Source organism: Rhododendron vialii, chromosome 8a, assembly GCF_030253575.1.
Source record: "Rhododendron vialii isolate Sample 1 chromosome 8a, ASM3025357v1".
In the NCBI taxonomy this organism is placed as follows: domain Eukaryota; kingdom Viridiplantae; phylum Streptophyta; class Magnoliopsida; order Ericales; family Ericaceae; genus Rhododendron; species Rhododendron vialii.
The window spans coordinates 32366294-32392804 of record NC_080564.1 but is presented as its reverse complement, the minus strand read 5'-3'; the positions used below and the strand labels follow the sequence as shown (position 1 = coordinate 32392804).

Sequence of the window (26511 nt, the reverse complement as noted above, 5' to 3'; positions counted from 1 at the left end):
ATCGGAAAGGCTAAATTTTGAAGCAAAGTTGAATGATTCGTAAACACCCTTCCCGATATCGGATTGAGGTGATTTTTTACAGGGACCTTAAACGACGTATTTTGAACAAAATGAGCGGCTCCGATCATCTTTGCGGGACCCGAGGCGGGCGCAAAGGGGATATGTACGCAGCTGCTGTACCAGTAGCACTACTCTTTTCGTTTAGGATATATGTTCCCCTCGTACTTAATTTGTACACTCTTTCAGTTGGATTTCAACATTTACAATGAAATTCCCATAAAAAATGCTAGAGACAGAAAAATTTTCTTAAAAAATGTTCTGAAAAGAGCAACTAGTGGTTGAGATTCACGTTGATGTATGAGACTTAATCATCAAAGTGAATTTCAACCACTAATTATTTTTTGATTTGAAGAACTTTCGAAATAAATTTTCTTTGTACTTACTTAGCATTACTCAATTCCCGGGGTTAAAAAGTAAGTACATTTCTTCGGTGCTCGTACCTAATTTAGATGAATATTGTGCAGTTGGCACTTGGTGGTGGAGGAACAAGTGGGAGAGTTCCTGATTGAGGAAGGTAGATGCACCAATTAATACTATATTTAAGAATTTGCCTTTTCTTCTCTTCTTTTCTTTGTCAGAATAATTGGAAATGATATTGGGACTCTAAAAATTGATACAGGCACTCCAAAATCAGTTTAACACCAAAGCCACTTTCCTTTGTTTTTTTGGAGTGTCTGCATCAATTTTTAGAGTGCCAATATCATTTCCCTAATTTTTTTTTTATAAGCAGTTGGCCATAATTGTCAAAACTTATTTTCCAAAGAGTAGATCAGAACAGTTCTCCTACTATACTTGCGAAAGCTTTACTTCAGCATTAAATAAAGTACAACAAAAGCACTGCATTTTAGCAAAGTTTTTTGTTGCTACTATCCCTTGTGTGTTTCATGCAATAAGTCAAATGTGTCTTTTAGTGAAGTTTTTGTGTGTATTTTTCTCACTGAAAGACAAGAAAATGAGTGACATAATCAAAAAAAGGAATGCATAAATCATTTCTTTTCTTTTTTTAAATGTAAAATGCTCTATATGCATGTCTGTGTAGAAAAAGGGAATTGGCATTTATTTAATATCTAAATGTCCGGACCAACTTGCGTGCACCTCGACTAATTAGTGCCTGAAGTTAACGACCAAAACAAACCCTCTGGTCAAGGACAGAACCAGGATTTTACCCTAGCAGCGGCGAAATGTATACTAAAAACATCTAGTGGTGGCGAGACTATATAAATTGTGCATAATTTTTTTTAAATATAATAATTGTATTTTTTAAAATTCTTGTCGTGGCGGTCGCCGCCACTAAACCCCCCCTGATCCCATCCTTGCCTCTGGTGGTGCTAAGGTTTAAAATATTTGGCCTCCATGAGATTCGAACATGCAACCTCATGAATGACAACTACTCATTTGCTTTTTCATGCCAACTTGGCTAAACCTTGGTTTAGATAAGGAGAATTGTTGCCCTAATCATAGCACCAAGATTAGAGCAAAGTTTAGATAGCAATTATTGGGATAGTGGGAAGACAAAAGACTATTGTTTTTTAGGAAGGGTTTGTGGGGGTGACGAGAAGAGAGATAGACAGAAGGATGAGACTATGAGAGTGATAAATGAAAAAAAACCTTTTAGATAATCAAGCACAGAAAAGAAAGAGAAAGGTTTTAAGACCCCAAAATAACAAACCTAGATTTATGAAGCCTGATTAGTTTTGTTTAGCTTGCGTTTCAATGACTATTCGGGATTTGACCTTAATATATAAATAAGTGTTATACAAAGGAGCCCATATAACTCTTGTACTCTCTTTTTTTTTTTTTTAAATTTAAAAACAGCAAAACAAAGGACCGATTTTATTAATTTTTGAAAATTAGATACAAAGGCCTCGTTTGATTCGGGAATTGGGTGCCTATGATAGTACTAAGCGCACCTAATCCAATGTTTTCCCTCATTTAGTTCCCACTCCCGCGCATGGGATTGCTAATCCTGAGACTATATTTATCCTTTTATACTGGTGCAGTGGTGTGAGGTGTAATATACTCAACTATACCGTTAATGGAACCTCAAAAAAAAATCACTGTCTTTTCTGTTTGCGTTCTTTAATACTTATTTATTCTTCGTGCGTTGTGAGTGCATGTCGTGATTTGGCCGATTTGTCAATATTTTTTTAACAAGAGCAACCCATGTGCCTCCTACCAGGAGTAGAATTTTGTTCACCCTCATTTTTATTTGGTTGAAATGGTATGGATTCCATTACAAAGTAATATCATGCTTATCAAAAAGTGTATTGTACGAATGAAACCTACACCATTTTAACCAATTAAAAGGAGGATAATATTCACCCTCTTTTAAAAAGGATGAACAAAATTGCACTCCTCCTACCGGTCTACGGTAATGAAAATCCAAAGCAAGCCTATTTGACCAACTTTTTGTTCACTCTCAACTAAGGTCTGGATAGCATTTTCTTGAGAGAGAGAGAGAGAGAGAGAGAGAGAGAGAGAGGGGCTTGGTATGCATTTGGCCCAGAGCTTTGGGCTTTGAATTTGTAAAGGTCAAAACTCACGTGGAGTTGGGCCTTGTACTATGGACTAATTAGAACAAACCATGGAAAAATGACGGCGAATGATATATTCGGACAAATAAGCCCAAATGGCTTATTTTTTGTCCTTATTCAAATTTTTTTCGTATCACTTGGCTTATTATCATTTTTTTGGAAATTATTGCATCTTCACGACAAGAGGAATCTAAAAAGTAAATTTTTTTGACCGAAATCCAATTTTTTTTGAATAAAGACGAAAGTAAATCAATAAGCCAATTTTTTCGTCTTTATTCAAAAAAAAATAGATTTCGGTCAAAATTTTTTACTTTTTAGATTCCTCTTGTCGTGAGGATGCAATAATCCCAAAAAAATGACAATAAGCCAAGTGATACCAAAAAAATTTGAATAAGGACAAAAAATAAGCCACTGTGGCTTATTTGTCTGAACGGGCAAAAAAACATTTTCAACATTAACAAATATATTCAGCATGCTCTTGGTGAGTATTAATTATAAAAAAACATCGTAGGCCGTCATTTTCCTACAAACCAACCGCTTTGTTTCACAGCTCCGTTCACCGCTCTCAATTTTATGGTTTTTTTCTTTTTACTTTTTAAAAATATTTGGAACAGTCCGGACTATTGATTAGCGAGATGAACGGTGAATTGAGCATCGCGATAAGAGCCGTGAGGAGCACCGCACGGTCGTCTGTAGCCCAAACACAACTGAACTCTGTAATGGTAAGCCTCCTGAATCATCAATGCTGATCGCATCACTCTCCTCTTCCTCCTCAACCACTCACTCCAATACCTCCGCTTCCATCTCTCTCATCCCCACTCTCCCAAACCCCATTTTCTCTCTCATCTCTACCCAACCCACCACCACAATCCCAAACCCTTCTCCTCCCAACCCCTCTCTTCTTAACCTCTAAACCCCAACCCCAACCCCAACCCTAACCCTAACCCTAACTCTAACCCAGACCCACCTCCACAACTCGTCAACGACCTCTCCCGAACGCTAAGCGACTACCGAAACCCCCACCACGACCTCGAATCCGCCCTCATCCCATTCTCCCCTAACATCTCCACCAATTTGGTCGAACAAGTCCTCAAACGCTGTAAAAACCTCGGATTCTCAGCCCACAGGTTCTTCCTCTGGGCTCGCCACCACCCGGGTTTCAAACCCACAAAAGAAACCCATCACATTCTCGTTAGCATCTTAGGAAGTAGCAAACAGTTCCCGTTGATATGGTATTTCCTTGCAGAGTGGAAAGACACTCAGTGTTGCGAAATCGGGCCGGAAATTTTCTGGGTTGTTTTCAAAGCGTACAGTAGAGCTAATTTACCGGCTGATGCGATTCGGGCTTTTGGTAAAATGGTGGATTTTGGTGTTGGGTTTGGCAATGATGATGTTGATAAGTTGTTGTATGAGCTTTGTAAAAGGAAGCATGTTAGGCATGCCCAGGGTTTCTTTGATAGAGTTAAGTCTGAGGTTGAGCCTAGTGCGAAAAGTTACAGTATTTTGATGTGAGGGTGGGGTGATATTGGTGAATCAGGTGAGGCGCGTCAGGTGTTTGATGAAATGCTTGAAAGGGGGTGTTTTGTGGATTTGCTTGCTTATAATAGCATGTTACAGTCTTTGTGCAAAGGAGGAAGTGTGGAGGAAGCTTATAAGCTGTTCCGTGAGATGGGGTCTAAAGGACTTGAACCGGATGCGTTTACCTACTCGATTTTCATTCATGCTGCTTGTGATGCAAATGACATTCATTCGGCGTTTAGGGTTCTGGACAGAATGAAAAGATATGAGCTTGTGCCAAATGTGTACACTTACAATGCTATTATCAAAAGACTCTGTAAGAATGATAGGGTGGAAGAGGCTTACCTGCTACTAGATGAGATGATAGAGAGATGTGAGAGACCAGATGTATGGAGTTACAATACCATCCTAGCTTGCCACTGCGATCATAATGAAGTCAACAAGGCTCTTAGGTTGATTTCAAGAATGGACCAAGATTCGCGTTTGCCCGACCGGCATGCATATAATATGGTGATCAAAATGCTAATTAGGATAGAGAGGTTTGACAGAGTCACAAAGGTTTGGGAGAGCATGGAAGAGAGGGGATTTTATCCTTCAGCCTCCACATATGCTGTGATGGTCCACGGTCTTTGTAAGAAGAAAGGAAAACTAGAGGATGCATGTAGATACTTTGAAATAATGGTTGATGAAGGAATACCACCATATTCTTCTACCTATGAAATGTTGAGGAACTGACTGATAGGGTTAGGGTTTCCAGAGCAGACACACATACTTGCGGATAAGATGGAAAGAAGTACCTCTTGTTCCATACAAGAGCTGTCTGATATTATGAGAGGTGAGAGGGGCAGCGCAAGACTAAGAAGAGAAGGAGAAAGCTCGGACGACAGTGATGAGTAATGGCAAAGAGTTTGTTATGAGATGGTGGCTGTCTCATCCTCTGTGCTCCGACTTTGTTTGTTACAGATGACTTCAGACCTAATGGTGGCTCATATTGGCTATTACAATCATGTTCCAGTCTGTCGTTCAATATGTTGAAGGTTAATGTGCTGGCATGCTATATTTCTGAGAATGAGACTGTTTACTCATAAGATTAAAAAGGGACAGGGAAATATATTTCTATTGTCCCACTGAATAAACAGCAGTTGCGGTTGATATGTTGCTCGGTTCACCCAGTGTACAAGCCTGGTGGGAGCTTAAGTTTGTGGTGTGATTTTCAGCGAAGTAGGAAAGCATACGGCATTGTTTTGAGACTTGAGTCCCAATCCTCCATTTTAGTAACTTTGATGTTGAATCAGTAGTAAGTTTTGGTTACAATGCCTAGAGAAGGTACAACCAGTTGGTGGTAAAGAAGTGTATGTATCTCAACCTGGTTGACGAAGAGATATGATGCTTTTGTTTTGGTGGCATATCTCATACTCCTAACTTGTAGTACCTGGAATTTCTGGCATGTGGTACTTGAAGTTTGGAAGAAACAAGGTGAACAAGCTCTTGCAATTGGAAATTACTCTTTACTGCCCTGTTGACATGCTTGCTCATGCCTCCAGTGAGGTGTGGGACCCACCAATGAATATATGGGTACGTATTTCTTGTACCCGATACGCATGTAGAAGTATCCATGTCAAGTACCGGTACCCAATAAGTACCTGGTATGGGTACGACAGGCTTTTTGAAGTACCCACTTCATAGTTGTCAGTAGAGCTTGTGTTGCATTTAGCAATCCGTGTAAACTATCTTAAATTGGTTGAGGAGAAATTATTGTTTTGGGCATTTAGTAGCAACAATTCATTCAAGTTTGAACTTGCGCTACTACATTTTTGTGTCTTGAAGCTATTTTTCATATTTGTACTCTACTGACAATTGGAAGTTTGAAACAAGTTAATCAAAAAGCTCCTGCAGTTGGTGATTCCTCTATACTCTATAGTGTTGTTGAGAATAGATAAGGTTATTGTGCCAATATCTTGCTTGGAAGTGGTCTCTAAAAAAGGCTAGGACAACCTCCCATTTATAATGGTCTGTGACCGCAAAAACTATTCATTGCCCCAAAGCCAAGGACACGTGGTGCCCCAACCTCTCTCTACCACACATTTGTGTGGTGAAAAGAGGTGTTGGGGGCACTGTGTCCTTGCCCCAGGGGCACTGAATAATCTCTCCTGTGATTAATAAGATATACGCAGGCTTCCTTTTGTAAGGCTATGCACAAACAGTTTAATCAACCAAAGCCATTCAGAAACTTTGGAATTTGGGTCCTTTGTAGTCCATCAAAATAGAATCGTGGAAAAGATGGGCTTATCAATGTCCTGTGTTTAGAGTAAATAACTTTTGGTTTCACTTGGATTTTGTTCTCATTGCAATGAGAGTAAGTTGGATCAGATACATAAAGCACAAGAATAAGTAAAAGAAGGTGTCTCAGTATTTTGGATTGCCACATTAAACACTCAGAAACTTATCAACAGGTTATCAACTGCTAATTGCTATAAATGGAGAAAAAACCGGTCTAACAACAACATACGTAAAATTTAGGAATCGACAAAAGAGGAAACCTAACTGAATCAGATTGTGCTTTACACTCAAACAACAATCAAAGCTTAGATCCAACCATGATAATTTCTCTCTTCAAAATCGCACCGCCAAACTGTCAAAGACTCTCCTCTGCAAACATCGATGCTATCACAACTTCGTCAAGGGGCAAAGATAGATGAAAACCAGAGGTTGCAAGAAACTGATTATCGTAGTTGCTCATGGAATTCAAGTCGGTCTCCTCCAATCTCTCACCACACGACCACACAAACCTCCCATTACCACCGCCGCCACCATTACCACCCATGGCATCTCCATTACAATCTACAGGCCAAATAGTACTCGTTGGAGCATCACAACCAATCATACTACCACTGTAGTAGTCTAACGGCCACAGCGGTGTCGTAGAACTCAAAGGATCATCATCGAAACGGACCATAGTTTGCAGTGGATGGAATGTGTTGGATAAACTGTCTAGCCCAAGATTTTGCGGAGGTTGGCCAAACCCAGAACCACTACCCACCATGTCCAAAAATTCCATTGGAGCATCTCCACCAAGCCAGTAAGGTGCCAAATCTTCACTACCCACTATTTTCTTTTTCCCATTAACCTTTTCCAAAAACCCAATTCTTGTTGTTAATTCCTCTAACTTGCCCTCCAAGTCTCTCAACAAAATTTCCAACGAATCCACCGACAACCCGTTAATCCAGCCACCGTCAAAACCCAAGAAAAAACTCTCAAACACCTCATTCTTCACGCCCAAGTTTTCGCCATCTCCAGCTTTCTCACCCAAACAACCAAAAGACTGATCCAATGGTTTCAAACAATGATCAAAAGACTGACCAGGTTTTTTCTTGTACTGTTTACAGGAATCGATTATGTTTCGCACCTCGGTCCGATTTTCGGGCCAGGTCTGTACCTCGCCATTGGGCCCAATACAGACCGTGCAAGCTTTGGTTTCACACAGAATGGAAAGCTCCATTGTCTTCTTCAAAATACAATCTTTTCTGTTCGCATAGGCCAGTTTGCGAGCCCTTGGTTTCTCAATAAGCTTCAATGGTTTGTTTTGACGCCCTTGTTTTTCTTCCTCCTTAGCCGCCACCTTCACCATCGTTACTTCTCCCCCAAGTTTTTCCTCAAACAGAGAGGGTGAAAGATATTTGAGATTTTGGGCTGGTTCGCGTAGAGATCATATATATACGGCGAAGATTACAAAGAAAACCCTGGAATTTGATCATCGTCACAAATTACTCCCATCAATTTTACCTTTTTATTAAATTCTCAGCCACATGATTTCTAATTTGTTTTTTGAGAGCTCGTGTTGTTTTTAAATTACTTACATATTTTTGTTTATACTGCATAATTTGTTTAATGGTGAAATTTTAGTGTAATAAAACTTAATTGACATTTATCAACTTATTATAGTATATAAAAAGTATTATCAACTACAAAAATATGAAAAAAATTCTATTTGATTATAATATAACAAGGGACAAAAAATCAAATGGATGGAGTACCCAGCTTCTTCAACGAGACCTACCATATCTATCATCTCTAATCATTTGAAAATTTTGTATATTACAAATTTTTTTAGATACCTCACCATGTCACTATCAATCCATATTTACCACGCAATTAATTTAAATCACATCCTAATATTTTTACGTACTAAAATACTTCCTCCACAATAATTTGTTTGCCTACTTTAACTATTTTGGACCTCTCAAAAAAATAATATATATTTATCAATTACCAAAGCTTTTTAGATGCCATATGGGTTTTTTTTTTTTATAGATCTCAATCAATTCTACTTATTAGACAAGATTTTAAAATCAGAAATGATATTGGTACCGACCTCCCGGTACCGAAATCGTACCGCCGGCCGCCGGTGGGCCGTCTCCGGCCACCGGACGGCCGATCCGAGCCGTCCAAAAATTTTAAAAAAAAAAAACGAGGGGGCCTACGCGGGAATCAACGGCATCCGAGGTGTGTAAGGTTCTTGATCCGAGCACCCTTTTTTCGTGTATATATGTATATTCCGCGGATCTCTTCTGAGAGAGATCTCACCTCAGGAGAATCCATTCCATTCCATCGCAGAGCAAATCACCAAATTATAAACATTTTCTGGGCAAATAACCAAAGAAGAAAAAAAATTTTGGAAGAACAACAATACCATTTAGATTAGAAATCTTTGAAACACCTTTGTTCTTCATTCGAATAATTCCATATAAAACATATGTATAGCTTACAAGCGAGGGTGTGGTTTTGATTCCCTTTGAATGACATTGACCAAACTGCATAAAGAAAGTCGTATTAACGACCGATAACCATTTCCAGTTTCAGCCGGTTGGTCAAGTAAAGAACATATGTGGAATACTACAATACCCACCAGTAAAATGTTGAGAGGATTATTGGTGATTCTTGCAGCGACAAATGACCAAAAGGCGTCTTTTCTTCTCATTGCAACAGCGTCCTTTTTTCTCATTGCAACACAGGTAAACGGCCTCTTTTTGACATCCCTACAGCTTTTCCAATCTTGTATTGAGCGTGTGATGTAGCTGGTCCCATAAGTCATGTTTGAGCCAATGCTCAAACACAACCCCTAATTGATTAAGGCTGGAAAGAATACCAGAAGCATTTCTCATGAGTTTTTTCCAACTATACAAGTAGAAGAATTATTATACGCAGCAACTGCCTTTTCAATGCAGCCAAATGTAAGATCCCAATCAGTTATCAGGGAATGACGATATTAAGGCGGTCCAAACAGAGGATAGGGCTTCAGTTGGTCTATAAAGTCCAGATAAAGAGCTAAAGCTTTCGACCAGACCCTCTGCTGGATTGGAAGATTCCAATCCCTCCCCACCACCCTTGAACAGAGCCAATGAAGTGCTTTCACCAAATGTTGAAGAGTGTAAAAGCTGGGAGTGACTTATCTCCCAAAAAAATCTTAGAAACTACAACTGTATTTACAAGCCTAACCACACCACAATGATCTTGCCATAAGTCTAAAATCTAGATTCGAAAGGATTGCTAATTCACGTCGAATAGGAGGCTATGTACAGGAAAAAAGGTTAAAACTCGTGGCTGTACCCTACAGCCCTACCCGTAATATGATCCTGCTGAAGCCAGAGCTGACCATGTGCATAGAAAACCTCTATCATTGTAAAGATTGTGGTCCCCTGAAACAATATCAACACAAAAAGAGGTTAAGCATCGAAACAACAATGGCACACGTGGTTAAAAAAGCAACATGCTAACTAAAGCTCGAGTAGCTGAACCTCACACAAACTAATTCTAGTTCATAGATGACAAAATGGAGCACGCCATCTGAAAGGGCATGCAGCCCCATGAACAAGAAAGGAAAACAGAAAGCGATGGTCGCTATTTCATTCTCTATAAGACAGCACTCTCAACAAAAAGAGCGAGGGATATTTGAGTTGGGACTCCGTCTTCTAAAAAATTGAAAGGAGATCTCAAAGATTTCAAAGTTAGTAAATCTTTCCTGCAGATAAACTTTTTAGTTCTTGCTGAGGATGTTTATTAATAAGAACAGTAATGGAGGCCTCTTCAGTTTAAAATAGGGGGTCTGCAGTTTTCCATATCATTTGACACCACCTTGAACACACTTAATGCTACAAAATCTTCAGTTATTTTGACAAAAATACACCACACATTAGATCGTCCTACCTTCTGGAACCCATGTTCCATGCTCCCACATAAAACAACAAAAATTAGAGATATGCTGCTGGTGAATGGTGATACAAATTGAAGTCTTCCATAGTATCAGTGCAAAAGTAACTCTGATTCCTGAAACAGAAAACAAACACACAGCTCTTAGAGATCGATTATTTTTTGTGTGGCCCGTGATTCGTTAATCTGCAACCCTCCTCCGTTGGTTCGTGGATTTCCTGTCTTCTCCCCGAGTCCTGCACAGTGAACGCACGACTAAGACCTGGCCAGGGTTGCCCGGCAAGACCCTCCGGCGAGAGGATGAGAATATGCCGAGAATTAAGTCAGAAGTTAGGGTTTTTTGGTAGTGTAGAGTGTGTACCTTCCATAGTAGTCATCCTTTAGTATTTATAGAATCTCCCCAACTTGCTCTCCAAGTATCATCACGTGCCTTGCACGGGCCAGATGGTGTCATTGTGACCTCACAGAATAGATCTGATAACCGTTTTGGCGTGAGCTGGCACCTTTCATGTGCGCTCATCATTATCTTCTAGCATAACCGTTTCTGTCACATGAAGGGCCACGTGACCCAATGGGTGGCCGAGCCTCGTATCTAACCGAACTCTGTTCCCGGCCGAACCTGGTGCACGGCCGAGCCCGATGGGCGGCATGTGTGAGGTACATGCGGGCAAATGTTCTCCACCGATGGTGGCCGAGCTTGAATTACATACGGCGCCAGAGCTACTTGAAGAATCTTCTCCACGGATGAATCTCGGCCAGTAGCCGACCCCAGTTCAGACAAGGTAGTGGCGGCTGGCTGCGGGCGGTTACTTTCGGTCCGCTACATTTTTTATCGGATATCAATCTACCATGCAGCATTGTAATCATTACTCCTGAGTACGGCTTTTAATACGAAAGTAGACCCCTGGGCGGTGGAGGCGCATGTTTGGGTGGTGGGTGATGGTTGTTTCATTGACTAGGGTTAGGTTTTGGTTCTTGGATTGGGCTTGGCTTTTTTGGGCCTTGCCCATTTGGGTGTGTGGGCTTTGCCCTTTTAGGTGTTATGGGCTTGGCCTATTGGATATTTTTCCTTTATCCAACCAAACCTCCCCGTATCCCCAACTTGATGTACCCTTATCAAGTTTCTTAATAAATTGTTACTTTTGCCGATAAAAAAAATGATTATATTCTGATTCAAAGAATAATAGGCTTATTAATTCCCAAAATGAAGGGAAGGCACCAAATCCCATGGACAATTTCTAGAATGTCATTATATCATGTCAAATAACCACTGAACTGTATTGTACACAATCATGAACCATATAATCTTCCTAATATGTGTACAAATTATGCAAACTACAATTAATCACAGTGTACGAATATTTTACTAGTACGTTCTAGGGTTCTCAATTTATTTTCTGGCTTCAATAATTTTGAGTGATGGATTACTGACCAGTTTATGAGCCATATGACCGTGAGCATGTTTACAGCTACAGTCAAGCATGTCTGGGAAAGTTTCAAAAGATCATCAGTTGAAAAGCAGTTGGTGTCACTGTTACCTTCCTAAAGTTCAGGTTCCTAATTCTAGATCAAACAACCTTGGCTTGTTCGGTTGGGGATTTTGGATTTGGGATTTGGGAGGAGAGAGATAGAAAGAGAAATGAGAGTAATAATTAGAGAGAAAAGTTTTTTGGGACCATGCGCAAAGAGAAGGTTTAGATCTAGAGACCCAAACCGAATATGCCCTAATGCTTGAAGTAAGAAGTTTCCAAACCTCCTATCTCATCAGGAGTTTCCTGGAACTTGCAGTGACTACACAACATCTACGCAGAGGTAGCAGGGCAATTCCTTGAAATTTTTGAGAATACATTACTTACCTTAATTCTTAGGGTTTTAAGTTCGATAAAGGAAAAAAAAACATTTGAAACGATGGCTGGAAAACTATCTGAAGGACAACATCTTCAATTTTTCCATGTCACAACAATGACAACACCTCTTTTAAAGAAAACCCTTTCATGCAATGATCAATGTCTACTCCAACACATACACACACACAAGTGTTGAGAGAGAGAGAGAGACTTACTGTCTGATCTTAACTGATTTGATGGAGTCCAGAGTCTCCCCAATCTATTCCATTCTCTCTTGTAGTCCTCTGCTTCTTCTTCTTCATTCGATCAACTTACACTATAGCAAGCATCGAAAATTCTGACAATACGCAACAACTGCATCCCAATGACGAACCTAGTCATCATCAGGAAATGACAACATTCACTGGTCCATAGAAGAAGGTAGGTCAAGTCTTGTATTATAGCCTTTTCCGGGTTTACCCTATCTTACTGAAACCTTAAGATTGCTTATTTCTTTGTCATGAGACCTGTAATCTTCAACCAAGGTCTGCAGAATGTGCGAACCCTCTGACGTCACTTCCTTAGGTAGGTAGGTACTGATCTATTAGCAGTGAGTATTTTAGAGCAACCTGGAGCTCCAGCTGATTTAAATTGCAGGATATTATACTCTTCCATTCCCTGGATCGTCCTTCCACGCAAATCCCATGCAGCAGAGCAGCAAAAGTAACAGAATATGAATTCAAGGCTTTAGTAACCATCTTATCACCCAACTGCAAAGCAGTTTTGAGCATTCCATAGAGGCAAAGGCAAACAAGGATAGAACTATATGCAGCAATCCTCGGATCCCATCCATCTGATATCATCATTCCAAAAATGGCAAAAAATACAGACATCTCACATTCACAAACCTCATTTCCCTTCTTCTCATTGATAAAATGAGCATTATGTGAGAACCCAGTTACCAGATAATGGAATGTAACATCATTGGGAATGCACTTGCTCCTCAGCATTTGTTCGAAGAAAGATACTGCTTTTACAAGTTTACCATCCTTACAAAAGCTTCCTATTAGTGCACTGTACGTGACAACATTTGGCGCCAAACCACAAGATTTCATCTCACTATAAATATTTTCAGCTCCATGGAAATCTCCTTTGAGACAGAACCCATTAATGAGAGAGGTATATGTGACAACATTTGGCTTATATTTTCGCTTAACCATTTGGGTAAACATCCTTAGTGCACCATTCAAGTCATGCTGCTTCACATAGCCATCAACCATAATAGAATAAGTATATTCATCAGGAGAAATACGCCTTTTCATCATTCTATTGATGCATGACACTGCATCATTCATCATTCCGAATTTGCTGTAGTCCTTAATCATAGTGTTGAATCCCACAACACCAGGATTGACACCGTTTTCAATTGCAAGCTCGAAGAGCCTTTTAGCCTCGTTAAGGTCACCATTTCTGATGAACCCAACTACGAGAGTGGCATAAACAAATGCATCAGGTGGCAGATTTTGGTCAAGCATCTCAGCAAGTAGCTGTTTAGCAGCAGGAAGCCTCCCTTTCTTGCAGAGTCCATTCATCAAAATATTGTAAATACAAGCATCAGGTAACACTCCTCTTTCAACCATTTTATTTCGGATTGCCAAAGCAACATCAATTTCACCTGCAGTAACAAGTCCATGAACAAGAGCTCCATAAGTGATGACATCAGGGTTATCTCCTCTTTCTGTCATCTTGATTAACAGTTCTGAAGCCCTGACAAATTCCCCTTGTCTGCAATAAACCTGTACGATAGGAGTATAAGTTAATTTAGTCGGCACCAATCCCTTCCTTGTTGCCTGCTCTATAAGTTGTTCAGCTTCTTGAACCTTCCCATTCCTACATGAACCATTAATCAAAGTATTAAACATCACAATGTCAGGCTCACAACCACTATCAATCATCTTTCTTACAGTTTCCTCTGCCTTCACCGCACAACCATGCCTAAACCATGCATCAATAACATTATTATAGACATGAACATTAACATTTAATCCCTTGCGTTCATTTCCACCAAAAGCCATTCAACTGCCTCGAAACTCCCTCCCTTGCAAAACCCATTGATCATTGCGCCATACGTCTCCACCGCAAGCAAAAAGCCTTTCGATTTGAACTTCTTGAAAAGGGCATAAGCCCCTTCAACATCCCCTTTCTTGCAATACCCATCAATTAGAGTATTATAAAACACAATGTTGGGTACACATCCCTTTCCCCACCTATCATCAATCAACTTCCTACCTTCCTCGACCTTCCCTTCCTTACACAAACCTCTCACCATTATACAAGTACTATAATTATCTACACACCCATCCTCCCTTCCTATCATTTCATCATACACCAGCCGCGCAACATCAATCCGCCCACGTTTCACAATCACATCAAGCAAAGAATTAAAACCAATCACACTAGGAACATGACCATACATACTAACAAAAACTCTATAAAACTCAACGGCTTTACCCGCCAACCCTGAATCTGAATACGCTCGAATCACATCATCCAAAGCTTCTCTACTTGGTACCTTGTCCTCAGCCCTCATAACCCCCATTAGCCTCTCAATCTCTGGAAACACTCTGGACCTCGCCAAGAGCTTCAAGAGAGAGGAATAAGCAAACCCATCAAGGGAACAACCGTACGGTCTGTTGCTGACCCAGTCAAAGAACTTCAAACCCAGCTCAGGGTCTCGAATCCTGTCCAGCACGAAGTGGGTGATGTCGGACGGGGCGGTTTCTTGTTCGGAGAGGAGGGTTTCGAGGGTGTCTTGCCATTGGGTGTTGTTTCAGGTTGCGAGTATTTGGCAGATTTCGTTGACGAGTCTTTTTGTTTGGGGTTTGAAACGGGCATAAGGGGAAGAAGAAGTGGGGTTTTTGGGGCAGGGTTTGATGCGGCTGAGAAGAGTTCTTGACATGAAACGGTGAGGGGGGTTCTTAGTCATTTGTGGTTTTGAATTTGGCGGCGAGTTTGGCTTTTCGCTGTATTCTGCACTTCTCAATACGGTATAGGAATTTGTACAAGTTGTTATGTTTCATTCTCTGCTACGCATACTTCGACTAGTAACGATCTATTACGAGTTTTACTAGTAACTTCAAGTTCTCCGAATCAAGCTTATTAATACTGTACCGGTAAGAGTAAAGATTTTCTTACTGGTATGTATGCATCCGTTTTGGGTATGTTTGGGATTTATCACTATTAATGTTATTTATTCACATGTATAATATATTCATTTATTAAAAGGAAAAATAAACTTAAAAATAGCCAGAACGAAATTAAAGGTATAAGATACCGGATTTGGTCAATAATGGTACATACCGGCTGGTACAGTACGGGATTCAAAACCTTGCTCGGAATTAAAACTTGAATTGGTTGAGGTGCGCGCAAGTTGGTATAGATATTCAGTTATAAAAGAAAAACAATTGTACTACTAAGTATTAATCTTCAGTCGCCTTGGGAATAATCGTGTCATACTTCTACTCAATCAACCTTGGGTCGTGTTTGTTATGGCAAGTTGAGATGAGTAAACATATCGGAAGGATGCCGAAATTCCATTGTCATGTGGGATTAGAACTCCGTGAGCCTTTTAAATATGTATGGCAACAAAAGAAACCACCTCACTTTACTTGCCATCCAAGTGACTCCTGCTATTTTCACTCTCATACTTGCTTAGCAAAATACAGTTGAATAATGAAACTAGCCCTCAACTTGAACAAAATAAACCAAAAGAGGTCCTCTTAAACTTTTAACCTACTCAAAACTCAATTCGTGTTCAACTCGTTAAAAATTGAGTACTAGTTTTAAAAGTAATTTTTGGGGTTTCAACACACTTTTAAAACTCGTTAAAGTATCTCAATCAAATTTGAACAGTTTAATAAGCATTCTACTTGACAAGCTTATTTATCCAAAAAAAAAAAAACCACCAAGGAACTTGAACGTAGTTCGTATTGACTCAATTAAAACTCGTTTTGAGACCACATAAACTGATACAGAAATCAAGTTAGAACGCAAATTATTCAAAGTAAACATGAACAAATTCATTGTTGACTCCAATTTGCAGTATCTAAGATAAATAACAGGAACTAATATTAACTTTCATGCTATTTTATCAAACAAAAAATGATGTTTTCGACAATATGTATTTTGTAGAGCTATCAATTCAACAAATTCTTGGAAATCAGCTAGGGTAATTTCCTTGATAAGTATTTTTTCCACCTTATTTTAACTACAAATACCTTAATGGTTCAACTAGTCTCTTACTAATGGTGTTCGGACGATGAGAGAGAAGATGATCTGCAACAACAAAATGCTCTTGAAAGTCGATGCCAATGAAGATTGAAGAATTTTGAAAGCCCGTGTTACTGTTTGCAATCGAATCCTTATAGAATTTGCTAAAACATCTGATTCAACTAATTTTCTTTTCGATTCTAATCACCAAAGAAAGAATGAAGATATCCCTCTGAACAAGGAGTGCTAACATCGGACAACATCAGAACTTGCCGTGAATGTTACCTAACATTTTTTCCTTTCTGAGTAAATTTTGGGTATGAAATGATTAAGCAGCGAATGTTCACAATAGTGATGAGAGGTCACAACCAAATCGGAAGGGGCTGCCTTCAACGAAATCGGATTTTCCGGTATTTGAATTCGCTGCTTAAACTTCATCCTTCAGTCCTTTGTTATCATAACAAGCAATGCCGCAGCACCGAGAACAGCATACTGCAAGAAAGAAAAGAAGGAATTCAAATTCGAACTACAACCTTCGTATCTGCCACACTTCCTAGGAATTTTGACAGCTACAATATCAGCTTACAGCATCTACTAAGAAGTCTCGTACTTTAATAGTACAGTTTTGGTTTTTTTTATCCTTCATGGCAGGACCATAAACAAAGAAGAAACTACAATTCTAAATGCTTGATATTTAGAGCCAAAAGAATTGCAAACCAATAACATGCATTTTAAAGGATGTAATGCGTAATGATACATCAGCAAAGAATGTTGATGGATGAAAAAATTTCTGCTCCAATTCTTGCAAATAAACAGTAAAAATGAAACCCCATTATTTCACGGGGTCAAAATGCCAGATAAAACTGGATCTCAGTTAGGCGCCACAGATATAGAGACTATTATGGGAAACACGAACCTTTACAATAGGCTTCTCGTTCATGATAATTGTTGCCCAGCCAAGATAAGGTAAGAACCTGCGACAGCAACAAAAAGCTGCAGTGATTTTTTCTCATAGATAAGAAAGAAGGGAAATACAAAAGCTTGATTGTAATTTGCAGACCAAATGCGCCAAGGGAATAGGGATAACCAAGCATTGAAGAGTACAAAGCATGGGAGTGGCTATCTCCCAGCAAGATTCAAAAACACAATTGTAGTTACAAGCCTAACCACCCCACCGTGTACTTGCAACTAAGAGAGAAGGTTAAAACTAGTGGCTTTACCCTACAGCCCTGCCCATGATGTGCTCCTGCTGAAGCCAGTGCTGACCGGGGGCATACAAACTTATATCGTTGTTCTTATTATTGTCCCCTGAGAAAAATACAAAATACATAATTGGTTAAGTAACACGGGTATCAGTAGATGAACACTGTAAACTGTGCATTCTTTTTTTTGCTAATGAGGGTGATTAGGAATTTGCAATAACTAATTTCCACAGTCCCTTGTCCCCGTAAGTTAGGTAATCATTAATCAATGGGCCTAAGCCCTTGGGGTAGCCTCAATAAAGTGTAATCTTATCTCCCTTGAGAAAAAACTTGGGTTAATAGCAACACAAACACAGATACTAATTTCCTGATAAATGTAGCACCTTGTCAATTGCATATGTTGGGTAATTAACATGCCTAGTCCTTACGTATAGCCTCCGTAAAGTGCAATACTATATCTCTTCAGATAATAACTTGGGGTAGCAGCATTAAACACAAACAAAATACGAAGACGAATCACAACATAATCAGGTCTTGTCCACGTAAAATACAGGATAATGCCATTTATTTCCTTAACAGAATCTAGCTTATAAAGTGGACACGAAGTATAATCTTTGAAACTACTCAACATAACCAGGTCTTGTCCAATGAATTCTCACATGAAACATGCAAACAATTTCACCACTGTCACCGTGGAATAGAGGATAATGCCATTGATTTCCTCAACAGATTCTAGATTATAAGATGGACATGGAATAAAATGTTTGCAACTACTTAATATCTGATTCTTTCCACTCCAAAGATACAGAGCACGGAAATAAAAACAACAACAACAAAAGACTAGCACCTTTCGTGAGGACGTCAACTTCTCCATTATCGTTCCGCTCGTGAACCTACAACGATAATCAGGACACCGGATTACTACAGTGTCAATTAGATGAATTCCATCACAGGATTCTGTTGGAAGTTGGAACTACTATACTTCTCACACAATGAGAGGGGTGTTTAACAGCTCAGGTCATAGATTCAATGGACAAGTACCAGAGTTCCATACCCGTGCACCTCCATGCAACCTTCTTTACAACAGATTTATGCATAAAAGTATTTCATGCCAGTAGCATGATGCAACATTTGGGGGGAAACATTCGGCCACCCGTTATTACCTTAATGACACGATGGACAATTGGTATATCACGACCCTGCACACACACACACACACACAAAATAAAGGGAAAATGAGGAAACTGAATAAAAAAGGAAAGCATGTTAGCAAATGACAGCAGAGTAATAAGATATGCAAGTCTCTGGAAAGAAGTAAGCCAGAACTAGAATTGTATATTTTGCTTTATTTTGCAAGTGAAATGGAGAATCGACACGCCTATTCATTGGTGGATTGTTCTTAAAATCTGAGATTAGGAAGTTGGATTGACTATCGACAATATATTTGATTGATCCCACAAGCAAATTCTACAAATGGTACTGATTTTCAAATCGCAAATCATGAAGGTAGTGTTGCCAGGTTTACAGCTGACGACGGACAAGCTTAACGGCACCAGCATGCACCAAACATGATAGAATGTCAATAGGACCTGAGAGGCTTTGTAAGCTCGGGGTTCACAAAGAAGATTAATCCTACAGTGAAGCTGAAATATACTACCAGCCTACAAATAAAAAATCGAAAGCAAACAGGTTATCATTCTCATTGGACAGCAAAAAGTTTGTTTCGCAGCAACATTGAATGATTAAAACATCAGCAAGGGAAAAGTACATTTGATTCAACAGTCACAAGAGGAAAAAATTCCAAATGTGCTGCAAACATAATGAAAGGATAGAAAAATATGAATGGGAAGAAAAAGGAAGAAATCTTACTTCGACATTAAACACAACAATTTCCCCAGCACGTATAGGATCTTTACCCATGTGCAAGAGCAAAATGTCCCCCTGGGATGAAAAGTGGTTCTCATTTGTCCAAAGAATACAGGTCATAAAGCAAACAGAAGTAACTGTAGTAACTTACCAAAAAAAAAGGAAGAACTGTATTACTCCGTATGTGAAGATAGATACGAAGTAGACAAACAAATGAACAAGAAAGTCTACATTATACTTCCTTGCACTTTTGAGACTGCTAAACAACAAGAGTATTGAACACTCAAATACCTGTCTTCGCTCGAGATTTGTTTGCATGGATTTTTTAAGAATTCAGTTAGCATTGTAAAGCTTATATTACTTCTTAAAAGTCTGTATGCCTACGTTGGCATGCAACACAATTATGGCAGTATGGAGAAAGATGAGACAGACTCGATTTTCCTTAAAAGACGCTCTAAGATCTTTAGATTACCCACTAACCCAGTCATTAATACGTAATCCCTCAAAGCTTAAGATACTATAGTCCTTTGAGATCATACTGAAACTTGATCTTATCATTTGCTCAATGGGCCCTCCTCCAATCAGATATGGCATTTCGTGGGATTTCAGGAAACCATTTTATTATAACACGATCTTAACAATATCCCAAATAGCCATTAAGACAACATGAATGCGGGGAAAAAGTGGTTCGAACTTCAAACGATAAAACTACAATGGCACATGAGGTTAAAAAAACCAACGTGCTGACTATTACTCAAGGAGTTGTACCTCACCTAAACTAATTCTAGTTCACAGATGACAGAATGGAACATGTCATATAAAAGGGCATGCACCTCCATGAAAAAGAAAGGAAAACAGAAAGAGATAGTTGCTTTTTTATTCTTTCTACCATAATCCCTCTAGATCAAAAGATCAAGGAAGTTCTGATATTCAAATTGTTATATAAGTAGCTTTTTAGAAAATTGGAAAGGAAATCTCAATCTTTTCTAAGGTAACAATCTTGCCTGCAAATAAAAGTGTTAGTTCTTGCAGAGGATGTTTCTATATCAGTTGACACCATCTCTTACAATAGTGATACTAAAACTTCCATCATTTTAACCAAAGAACACTTCACACAATAAATCATCTTACCCTTTGGAACCCAGGTTCCATGCTTTCAGAAAGAACAACAACGATTGGAGATATACTGCCGGTGATACATATTAAAGTCTTCCACATCATCAGTGCAGATGTAACTACGATCCCTGAAACAGAAAACAAAGTGCAGTTATAAAAGATCATTTGACCATATTGGATATCAAATTACAATGCAACATTGTGATCATTCCTTCTGAGTACATATTTAAATACCAAAGCAGAACCTTGGGTGTCGCGATATGATTTTCTTCTAATTCAAACAATAAAGTGTGCCTGTTAATTCTTTCACTGAAGGGAAGGCCCAAATTCCATTAACAGATTTCTAGAATGACAACATTATGTCATGTCAAGCAACCACATATCGTACACAATCACATACTTGAACAGTCTTTCTAATACCTAAAATAAAACTAATCACAGGGAACAAGTAGTTTTTACAACTTTTGAGGGTTCTCAATTTATTTTCTAACCTCAACCATACCAAACAGGTGGATTCCTGACCATATTGTACAGGATCATTAACATATTCACGTTTATAGTCAAGTATGTCTAGTACAAACCAAACCGAGCCGTAAGTCTCAAGCAATTGGGGTTGGTTACATGAATTGTTTTCTCCATTGACCTCTATCAAGGGTATCGTGTTCCGTGATGTTTAACAAACCAATATCCTTTTGACCTACAACCTCTAAAGCCAATTTTCATCTACCACTTCTCTTAATGCTATCCTCTATCGTAACCATATCACTCTTCCTAACCATCGCATCTACCGATCTAGTATTGACAAGTCCAAACCACCTTAATCTATCTTCTCTCATCTTATCTTCTCTCGGTGCTACCCCTACCATTCTACGTAAGTTTACAAAGTCTTACCACACATCCATCTCAACGTTCTTATTTCAGCTACACTTTTGCTCATATGTTGGTTCTTAGTATCCCAACACTCCGTTCTACATAACATGACATTTCTTATAGAGTCTGGTAGAATTTTCCCTTCAACTTTGTAGGTATCCAGCAGTCAAACATGACACAACCCTCCCAAACCACTCAGTCACTTCACCCATTCAGCTTGTACTCTATTCATCACATCCTCTGTAATCTCTCCTTCTATGCTAGCAATTGAGCCAAGATACTTAAAACTCTCGCTCCTTCATAACTCCTAATTTTGGAGGGTCACTTTATCAACACTAGCACTTCAACTTACACTCTCCATACTCCATTTTACTCCTATTGATCCTAAATCTTTTTTACTCTAATGCCTATCTCCAAACTTTTAATTTAGCATTAACACCTCTTGCAGTTTCATTAGACAATAACGTCAACAACAACGTACACCATGTGATATCATCGTGAATATTTCTAGTCAAGCATGACTAGTAAAGTTCCAAAAGATCATCAATGTAAAATCAACTGTTGTTTCCTTCCTAAAGTTCATGTGCCTAATCGTATATCAAGCACTTATCAATGCTTGAAGTTAGAAGTTTTAAAATCTCCTATCCAATCAAGATCCTCCAAGAGCTTCAGCAGTGACTACACAACATCCACGCATAGGCAGCAAAGCAAGTTCCATGAAATCGTTGAGCATACAGAACTTAGCTTAATTCTCAGGGTTTTAAAGTCCGCTAAAGTAACACATTTCAGACGATAACTGGAAAACTATCCGAAGAGCAACGTAGAACTTGAAGTTCCATTTCACAACTACGAAATTTACCTCTTTTGAAGAAAACACTTTCATGCAATGATCGGTACATACATAGAAGTGTAGAGAGAGAGAGAGAGAGAGAGAGAGGACCTAGGCTGACGGCGCGAGAGACTGTCTGATCTTAACTGATTTAATGGAGTCCACAGTCTCGCCAATCCATCCCATTCTCTCTCTCGCCGTCATCTGCTGCTGCTTCTTCTTCTTCTTCGTTCGATCAACTTCTATGAGTTCTATCTATCCGTAGTTGTAGACTTCTTTTCGAAACGAAAAGTCTTTACCGTTGAAATGAACCTCCTCCTGGTGACCTGGTCATAGTCATACAAATGGAGGAGTTCCGGATCCAAATCCGATTCCAGACCCGATTCACCAGAAAGGACGGGGCCCGGCCCCTTTGTCATGGCAGCCTGAGGTAAATCGGTTCTCCACGTGACACTAATTCCATGGACCACACGCTTCCGATACATCGAGATCCTCTGCGATGATTCCTCCATGTGAGGAATTGTGCGAGGATTCTCGTGAAAACCGGACAGTTCATCTTGATTATTAATGGTCTGATCATAAAACGAATCCTTCCCCGTAAAAGTTAATTCTTTCCTGATAAAATTTGTTTTCAATCCGAATTATTAACTGTCAAGATAGACGGTCACATGATTCTCACAGAGAGAAACCTCGTAGAGGACTCGGATCCCCGATACACTAAGCCCCGTAGATTCGCCATTATTACTGAACTACCATTCCCATTTGCCATAAGGTGTGTGTAAATAAGAGAAATTTTGAGGGCAAAAGAGAGGATATCGTGACAGTTAAAGTAGGAGTATATTTTTGTGGCGGGGGGTTGGTTACAGGATACCGATTTCCCGATGGCGCTCGTTGTACCCGTCGTGTGCGCAGGAAAGGCCGTGTCACTTCCCGCGCACGTTAGCAGTCGCCGCCGAGTCGCTACCTCTTTTGTTACTTTCGCCACTCTGTCACCAGTCCGTGGAGGCGAAGCGGCGGTGGATTGGGTGGAGGCGACGTCCAACTTCTTCGAGAAAGATACTCGGCCTATTATGCTATTCGACGGTATGGCTCAATTCTTTTAGCTTAATCACCGTCTTTCTCACCATCGGTATCAACAAGCATAAATAAGTAGTAGTACTGTGATCAATTTTCACTTAGATTATCTTGACTGACTTCGGGCGCGAATTGATTCTTCCTAAATGTTGTGAAATTGCAACCTTGATTTATTCAAGCTCGTCAAAACGGGATAGTCTATCTTTTTTTTTCATTTTGGTTATTGTTTCGAGTGCGTGGGAACTTAGGTTACCACTGGGGATAAAAATGAGACAATCAACTTGACAAGCTTGGTTTCTCGCATGTAAGATACATTTAACAAGTGTATAAATGTAAGTTTAAGAAATAGTTATACTGAATATAAGATACGAAATTCATTGCTCGTATTAAATAAAAACTTTGATGATACAATATTTTGCTCGTCAACTAGTAACATATAAGAACAAATATTACGTTTCACATCATGGACCGTGTTTTAATTTTCACTTTAAGATTAGTTGAGAGATGCATATCAGCTTTACCTCCAAATGAACTCAATTGTGAGACATGTATTGTGTCTATCGTAAGACGTTTTGGAGCAAAACACAAGATATGTTTATGAATATGTATCGATTTTACCTCTAAAGTTATCGAAATCTAGGATATGAATCGCACATCGTAGTAGTTTTACAGCACTGGATATGTAAAGTTTGGCGTCCTGCGTTTGAGTGGTGATGTATCTGTACTTGGCAAAAGTACGTTCTTTTTGGGACTATTTATCACTGCTGACCTGGTTTTAAAGAAATGGTTGTCAATGAGGTTACTATAAATTACTCCTACCCCAATAATTCAGAGCAATTGTATCATTTGACTGTGTGCACATCTTTTCTGTTTTGATAGGTGTATGCAACTTGTGTAATGGAGGCGTGAAGTTTGTTTGTGATAATGATAGAAACAGGTTGGTGGTTTTTCTTCATGAAGTTTCTTTATGATTACGCACTAACTGCTTCATCGTCATTTTGTTCTCGTTTTTCTATGGTAATTAGTTTTAGAGAAATCTGGACCACAAAAGCAGATTTTACTACTTTCATCAGTTGAGGATTATCTACAAGGACTGATAAGATAGATCAGCCCATGGGAAGAATAATATGAGAACTCTTTATATAAATTAACATCAAATTCAAAATTACCTCTGATGCTTCTCCGAAATGTGATCAAATTTATTCTTCTGCTTAAGTCAAGTTCTCCGAAATGTGATCAAATTTATTCTTCTGCTTAAGTCAAGTTCTCTGAAATGTGATCAAATTTATTCTTCTGCTTAAGTCAAGTTGTTCTCTTAAGTTCTTGTCTACTTTATCTGTCAGGAATATAAGATTTGAAGCTCTACAGAGTGAAGCAGGCAAGAAACTGCTAAGGAGATCTGGAAGAGCTCCTGATGATATATCAAGTGTTGTACTTGTTGAAAAGGAAAGGTATGTTTAGAAATTTGGATGGAGTTCTGTTGTTTCATGTGGCTTTCGACTAAACTATGGATGTAATTAAGGATTTACGTTTGAGAGAGTTTCAAAGATTTCTATCCCATAGAAGGATTAATCAGTTCAAGCTTTTTTCCATGACACATCAGATCATTTATCAAGTCAGAGGCGGTACTGAAGATCATGGAGTACATCAATTTACCCTTTCCTCAGCTGGCACTTTTTCTGCAGTTTATACCTCTGTAAGTAGGCCCTTTTTGTTGCTCTGGTCTGTCTTTGCGATTAACAGGATCAAGTAACTGTTACCCTTATCCGTGATAACATTACTTTTTGGTACTGATGTCTGCAGTTTCATACGTGACTTTGTATACGACAATGTTGCAAACAATCGTTATGCATTCTTTGGTCGCTCGGAGGCATGTGAAATATAGCAAGTCATTTTGGCGTTGTGGTTGTTTGACATTGATAGTTTGGAGTTTTGAAATTCAGGAGTACTGATGTTGTAACATAAATCCAATGCGAAAAACTCAGCATTATGATGCTTCTTACTTAATGTCATCCATACACAGATGTTATGAAGATGGTAATTGTCTTAGATATCTTGTGGTTTTCATATGACTGTTTATTCCCTCCACAAAATGTCCAGTGCACGGGACAGTCTCACTGCAACTACGTTTGATTGCATGGTCCTTGTTTGATGTCTCGTGGAATCCATCCTATGTAATGTCAGTCACTTGAATAGCAGCAGTCTTCAACATCAGGTAGGATGAAGAGAGATAATTAATTAGCAATTCGACAGCTAGAAATAGCGACTGTCGTGTACGTACACATGCATTCATGTATGTAAACACTTCGTTCTTACCTGGTTTGTGCAAGGTACATCAGTGATACTGTAGTATTGGTCAATGAGGATAGGAGTTGGTGATGCTTTGGAAAGAGGTCTTTCTGTGGATCTGTGGAAATTTGGCCTCTGACAAAAAGAGGTCTTTTTTAAATTTATTACGAAGAAATTTAAATAGTAAACAGAAGCAAGGAAAAGATTCAATGAGGTGAGAGATGTAGCACAAAGACTGCGTAAAGACCAATGCTAGAATCGTCGAGTTCATTGTGCTGATCCCACCAGGCAGAGCCTTGGTGGCCGATTTGCCAACTCCCATTGGCAATAAGCCCATTCTCATTTGAGAAACCAATCCAATTTTCTGAGTTTTCCCTTGCCCATGCATTAATTTCTGGTGCCGCGATATTCTCAAACGCCTTATCGAGGTTTTTTGAAACATTTGATCTCCCTGTCATGCCACAAGCTTGAACAAATAATTGTGTTTTGGCCATTTACTTGACACACACACACAGTGAAAGTCACGAAAATCGTTAGGTGATGGTTGTATTCATAATATAAACATGCAACACATTGATTTTCGCAGTAATTGAGAAAAGAGGTGGATGTTGAGGACAAACCATATTTCTGTGGAAACCTTGAATGGGCATGTTGAGAGCTAGATATTCTTCACAGAGAATTGAAAATCCTTTGTTCTTCAAATACTCAGTCACCACTCTTGTAAGGAGAAAGAGTATGCTAAAACCTCTTTTGGGATATAATAGGATTAACAAACGGCTGAGTTGCACTCAATGCATCCGAATTTAGAACCGATAGGTTAACATATGATTGGAAACACATAAAGACTTGCT

At 39.2% G+C, this 26511-nt stretch overlaps 2 protein-coding genes and 2 pseudogenes across 2 annotated transcripts; 2 read left to right on the top strand and 2 right to left on the bottom strand.

The window, feature by feature from the left end:
- Nucleotides 1-3506: 3506 nt before the first annotated feature.
- LOC131298778 (pentatricopeptide repeat-containing protein At1g52640, mitochondrial) lies at nucleotides 3507-6004 on the top strand (the record flags this gene model as incomplete). The annotated part of the gene is given in 1 exon segment (XM_058324249.1): nucleotides 3507-6004. A coding segment is annotated over 1 exon segment (1503 nt), but the record flags the coding sequence as incomplete, so codon positions are not given.
- Nucleotides 6005-8804: 2800 nt separating this feature from the next.
- On the bottom strand, nucleotides 8805-15284 carry LOC131335431 (pentatricopeptide repeat-containing protein At1g52620-like; annotated as a pseudogene).
- A 1213-nt stretch (nucleotides 15285-16497) lies between these two features.
- LOC131335430 (uncharacterized) lies at nucleotides 16498-22773 on the bottom strand (annotated as a pseudogene).
- Nucleotides 22774-23076: 303 nt separating this feature from the next.
- Nucleotides 23077-25406, top strand: LOC131335429 (DCC family protein At1g52590, chloroplastic). The gene is made up of 5 exons (XM_058370765.1): nucleotides 23077-23380; nucleotides 24251-24308; nucleotides 24715-24822; nucleotides 24975-25067; nucleotides 25175-25406. Exons 1-5 carry the CDS (start codon nucleotides 23179-23181, stop codon nucleotides 25254-25256), a joined length of 543 nt encoding a protein of 180 aa, XP_058226748.1. The 5' UTR covers nucleotides 23077-23178; the 3' UTR covers nucleotides 25257-25406.
- The last annotated feature ends 1105 nt before the right edge of the window (nucleotides 25407-26511 follow it).

Excerpts from the sequence above, each read along its gene's own strand:
- LOC131335429 (XM_058370765.1), top strand. The coding sequence starts at position 23,179 with ATGGCGCTCGTTGTACCCGTCGTGTGCGCAGGAAAGGCCGTGTCACTT. Across the intron at positions 23,381-24,250 it reads GCCTATTATGCTATTCGACG|GTGTATGCAACTTGTGTAAT; the intron begins GTATGGCTCAAT and ends CTGTTTTGATAG. Across the intron at positions 25,068-25,174 it reads TTTCTGCAGTTTATACCTCT|TTTCATACGTGACTTTGTAT; the intron begins GTAAGTAGGCCC and ends TGATGTCTGCAG.